The sequence below is a fragment of the Olea europaea genome, unplaced genomic scaffold (assembly GCF_002742605.1).
Source record: "Olea europaea var. sylvestris unplaced genomic scaffold, O_europaea_v1 scaffold83, whole genome shotgun sequence".
NCBI classification, from domain to species: domain Eukaryota; kingdom Viridiplantae; phylum Streptophyta; class Magnoliopsida; order Lamiales; family Oleaceae; genus Olea; species Olea europaea.
This window is the reverse complement of record NW_019266740.1, coordinates 1,102,690-1,108,640: the sequence shown is the minus strand read 5'-3', so window position 1 is coordinate 1,108,640 and position 5,951 is coordinate 1,102,690. Positions and strand designations below refer to the sequence as shown.

The 5,951-nt window shown below is 34.8% G+C and overlaps 1 protein-coding gene across 1 annotated transcript; it reads right to left on the bottom strand.

Moving 5' to 3' along the window:
- Positions 1-3,230: 3,230 nt before the first annotated feature.
- On the bottom strand, positions 3,231-5,665 carry LOC111391733 (60S ribosomal protein L4-1). Its single transcript, XM_023016984.1, has 2 exons — positions 4,444-5,665; positions 3,231-3,591 (listed from the first exon to the last, which is right to left on the bottom strand). The coding sequence occupies exons 1-2, from the start codon at positions 5,545-5,547 to the stop codon at positions 3,478-3,480; spliced, it is 1,218 nt and encodes a 405-aa protein (XP_022872752.1). The 5' UTR covers positions 5,548-5,665; the 3' UTR covers positions 3,231-3,477.
- Between the last annotated feature and the right edge of the window lie 286 nt (positions 5,666-5,951).

The window sequence follows — 5,951 nt, the reverse complement described above, 5'->3', positions numbered from 1 at the left end:
AATTTGTCTAAAGAATTGGACATTTTATTCAACAGTAATAGAGAAAGAAAATTACAACAATATTGTGTATCTCACAAATAATTAGAATCTAAGTAATAATGAGGTAAAATCATACTCTGACTATGAAAAGATGTCAAACTATATAAAAAAAGTAGATGTCAAATCTTAATAATACCTCTAAAAATGAAAACTAAGTCAAAATACGTGGAATAAAAAAGAAAAACTTGGAATGACACGGTGCTCAAGGGCGTGGCAAGCAACAACTTGCTGCCGCAAATTTCGTCTCGTCACTCAAACGTCCAGCTAGCGCTGTTAATTCCGTTTTTCCTCTATGAATCTTATTTAGACATCTTCAAGGTTGAATACACAGAAATTGCACAAACCCTGGATGAATTTGACTCGCAACAAACCCAACAGGTGACATCATTGCTTATGTAATAACTCTTATGGATTCGTGATTATGTCTTGACTTGAGATTTTGATCGTCCAATTGTCCTCGTGGCTTTAAATGTTTGGCAACTTTATTGGAACATTATTGTCTGTGTCATGCTAATGTTTGTTAATCTTAATGTTTTGCTCAAGGATTAGGATTGGCGTGGCACAAGGCAAGGGTCGAGAGGATTACGTCTATAGACGGTTCAAATTCGTATTAAGATGAAGCTCGAATTCTTTTTCACAATTTGGTTTATTTTGGACTCATGGATCAACTCATATTTTAGTTTATTTTATTAATTTTTAAAAAAACGAGTCGGTTTGTTAGTTTGTAGACGGCTCAACTCAACCAATCAGACCTACGAACCAAAGGGTCGAGCCGCATCTAGTTTTGTGAACATAAATTGAGCTCGGGTATCTAAAAACCTCGACTCAACTCAGCTTAGTCCCTCAATAAGGATGAAATTGATCAACGGTCAATGGGAGGATGGAAATCACATAGAACTTATTTGGTATGTTAAATTAGAAAATATTTAAAAAGAAAGATATCTAATTAAACTTTATTTATTATACATATTCATATCTTTTGTTACATATCAAACATACTAGCAATATAACAAGGTCGTATTGCTATGCCACAGAGTAAAAACTCTTTCATTCTATAATCTATCCTAAAAATCAATGTTTAAGGAATGCCACATAACCATAATATGTCTCGAGTGAGGACCTCTTCCATCCATCATCCCTCAATCCAAAATCACATACGAATAGTAACGGTTGCAGGTTCCCCCATCATAAAAAAAATAATAAAATCACACGCTCTATCAAAATCCACAATATATCCACCACATTGGCCCATGTTACAGCATACAATACTTCCTAACTCCACAAGAATTAACCTAGGTGTAGCATGCACCTCGTTTGGGGTCCTATATAGCCCTTTGAAGGGTCGAGCCTTCATTGTCACAAGGCTTACAACTAGGCTTGGACATCGATTGAATCGGTCAAAATATTCCAATATTCAGAACTATCAATTATACTTCGAATATTTCATAAATAGAATCATTTGGATCCTTATAATTATTAGAATCAAATCCAAACTCAAACCCTCGATTCCAATTCGAGTTTGGTTCTATCCATAACATTTTTTATATAAATAAATATTTCCTTATAGGCCCTTTTGATTCACACATGGGCGGACCCAAGGGGGTCACTTGACCCCCCAACTTTTGAGATTTTCCTTTTTCCATTTTTTTTTTGTAAAATCTTGTTTGATATCGATTGAAATTTAAATTTTAATCTAAATTAAAGTTAACAATTAGTTTTAATAACATATGAAATGGATTCCTTAACTTTTAAAATTTTACTGAAAATCGAACTTTGATCCCCATCAACCAGAGGCGAAATCACAATAAAATTGAATTTTCTCTCTTTTTAATTACTCTATCGTATTCTTTCCCTCACGTCTTTTACCAAAATTTAATTTTAACCCTTCTAATTTTTTAAAATTTATTTATAATTTCTTTACAATTATCACATCTACTACGAATTTTCACTTTTCAATCAAATTTTCAAATAATTAGAACCTAAATTTGCATAAATTGGTTATACAAAATTTAACTTATATCTAACGAATTGTGTTTATTTGACTAATTATTAGTATTAAATATTGATTCTATGTTTTTCTTTCGATTAATTGAATTGATTATTTGTATCAAATACATAATTTTATACATTTTCTTGTGATGAGCAAAATATTAATAAAATGACTGTTCAAAATCAAATGACAATACGTAAATTCTTCTACTTTTAAAACGAACTAGCATAAAAAATACTAATAAGAAACATACTTATATTAGTATCAAGAAATGGCAGTCCACGTTTTGAACTTGCTTTGTTTAAGTAAAAAGGAAAAATTATATTTAAAAAAAAAAAAAAAACCACGAACTCGAGATAACCACAAAGATATACCATAGCCCAATCTATGAATATATCAAGTTCAATTGTCACGCGTTATAAAAAATTTAAAAACTCTTATTTAAATTTGTAAACAATGTAAGAATATAAAAAACTTAAATCGCAAAGAATGAACATTTTATTTATCAACTTAGCCTAAACTTTTTTAATTCATAAAAAGCATAAATTGTAAAGATTAAAACGTACTAACCTTTGAAATATAACAATATAATGTAAGGCGAGAAATAACAAAGTAGGAATTAGTCATGATTTCTTAGGGTTAGGATCAAGAATTTTAGACAAATTACTACCCAAATTAGGATTTTAGGTTATATACATATATTTTTTTATCCAATCTATAAATGGTAAACAATTTCTTTTTTTATTATTTTGAAAAATTATATAAACATTTTTTATATGCAGCCTACTCATTCATAATGCAACGGGATTCATTTTTTTATTATAAATAAACCCTAGTTATTTTTCAGATAAATTGCATTATTCATCAATCTTTGACAAACTTGCAGCGTACCTATCCTAATTTTAAATTAGTCTTATTTCTGTTCAAGCTTTAAGAAATTATTAGAAAACCCAATCCTTACAATAGTTTCGATCTAACATAAGCAAACGAAAAGAAAATTAAACATTCGTTCCATCTATTACCATTAAGAAAGAGCGTTTGATTGTTAAAAAGGTAACACGCAATTTTAGTATGCCTATCCATTATCCAGTTCAATGCATTCTAGTAACGCACAAAGAAAGACAAGCAGATAAACAGGCAAAAATGGAGAAGCAGAACAAACCAAAAACTCATCACATAAGTAAACAACCAAAATTGGATCACGAAAATGCAAAGTACTAATCAACGACACTCCTGAACTAAAATTTCTCAAACTAGCCATAAACTACGACGCCAAATTATAAGGAAGGGCTAGTCCAAGAACTTAATTGAAGAAAAGTTATTGCTGTAATTCCCCTCAAATATGATCGCCTTAATGTCTTAAAATCCAGAAAAAAAAAACAAGAGAAACGAGTAAAACAAATAAATGATAACAAAACAGGTTCTAGAAGACTGCAAACAGAGATAAATCACTGGGAGACGCCCAACCACTTTGAGAAGTTCTCAAATTCGGTGTAATCACTATCTGAGATCATGGTCTTGTACCATGTCTTACTTGCAGACTTAATTGCAGAAGCCTCCTCCTGCAGAAGATAGCAAACAGAAAACAATGAAGGCAAGATGTAAGATGATTTTGAGATACAAGTAAAACATGAACTGGGTATGATACTGTGTGAGGCAAAGGTCCAGAGAGCTTAGTTATAGTAGTTTCTTAATTACTAGAGTACAAAGCCACACAGGACACAACAATACAAGAAGAAAAAAATATCAGAACATGTTCAAAATTCAGAACTATAACAAACAAAGTGTAGTTTCATGTACATAGTACATACAAGAAAATAACACAAGAAGAAAAAATAGTGTGCAAATGATACTATGATACGATTGTATGCGAATTCATTCAAAGTTTAATTCCACATTTCATACGGAGATACTGGAATTTAGGAGTGCGAAGTGAAAGTACAGAAAGCATCTTACCAATTCCAAAACAAAATGAAAATCAATGGTGAAACATCACAATCTTCTCTCAATCAACATTAACATTCAATATAGGCAATTCGATTTGTCTTAGGTACTACCTTCATTCACAATCACAATCTTCAGATATATCTTCATTCAAGCATAATTAGACCTCTTATACTGATTCATTTTTATACATTTGTTTTCTTATTCATCCACATCAGAAATGTTTCCTTAGTAGCAGCGGCATTTTAATCATTTAGGATAAGAAAAACTTCAAAATCAATTTTTTAAAACTATATCGACATATTTACAGTGGGAAAAGATATAATCAGAGATCGTGTACCTAATAGAAATTATGCATTGTAGCAGAAATAATTAGGTGAATAAAATCAGAATTAAAATGTTCAATCAAGCACAATCGACAAACTAGTCAATAGCATCCATAACAAAATAAAAAGTGAAGACAGAAGTACCTTAGTGATTTGCTTCCTCTTCTTGTCAAGCTTCTCCTGCTTAGCCTTAACGCGCTGTGCCTCAGCCAACAGAGCCATCCTCCTTGCAGCTTTAGCATATGGGTTAAGCTTCAGCATCACATTCAGATTCTTCAGCGGGTTCTTCTTCAATGGAGCCCTCTTGATCTCCTTCTTGATCGGTTTTACCACAGACTGCACCTCATCAGAGTTAATGATCCTAGCCAAATCAGCATTTACCATCTTCGCCCTAGGCAAGACATAACCATTCTTCTTCTCAGATGGTTTATCGAATTTCCCGTAAATATCGTCCAATTTCTCAAAAGCAGATTTGGTCCAGATTATGAACCTCCCAAGATGACCTCCAGGAGCCAGTTTGAGAAGATTGAGTCGTGACACATGAGCTACCTCAACACCAGTAATATTACGGAATGCCTTCACGAGCTTTGCACCCTCAGTACCGTAAACAACCAGAGGGCCTTTCCTAGAAATGTAGCGGCGGTTGCGCATTTTACCCTTTCCAGGGCGAATACCAAGACTATCCTTAGCCTTCTCAGCATCAGTATAAGCTCCAATTTGCTTAAGGATTTTAATAGCAGCATTTGTCTTCTCCAGAGCCTCAGCTGAATCAGAAACAACTAGAGGCAACTCAGGAACCTCCTCAATCCTATGCCCACGAGCAAGTACCAGTGAAGGAACAGCAGATGCGGCAATGGCAGAAACCACAGCATGACGTTTCTGTGTAACATTCACTGCCCGATGCCAGCGGCGCCAGATCTTGGTAGGAGCAAACATGCGACCACCACGGCACATGTTTCCAAAGGCCCCCTGTCCGGCACGGTGAGTACCACCACCAGGAACCCGAGGGATACGCGACACAGCACGACCAGTACCCCATGACTCAGCAGAGGTTTGGTGGCCGGCGCGCTTGGACACGGCGTAAGGCTGACGGGCATTCTTGGAGATCTGACCGTGAACAAATGTCACGATATCCGGGCGGATCGATGCCTTCATCACATCAGGAAGGGGCAAGGAGGCTCCATCAGTGGCCATATCATTCTCTAGGGCTTGTACGGTGACAAGGGGGCGGGCGGCGGCGGCGGCCATTTTTGTGTTGGGGGGAACCGGGGAAGGGAGAGGGGTACAAGGGCACTGCGTTTTTGGTGCGCGAGAATGAAAAAATAGGGTTTCAGTTGAGTTTCATAAGGAGAACAGGAAATGAGGGTTTAGCAGCCCTTTTCCAATTAACAAATAATATATAAACGCATATATGTAAATACCGCACGTATGTATTGTATGTATATACGGAAACAGATAATGAGGATGAAAGATAACATAACAGAGTAAAGAAAATAAACAATTGAAAAGGGCGGCTTTTTAAAGGAAATGTTTATTTATTTATACCATCATAATAATGAAGAGTCGGTTTTGATGGACACGAGTAAGGTCCAGATGTAATGAGAGTTGGGCTAGGACTCCAAAACAATTGACAAACAAACATCCTAAATTAA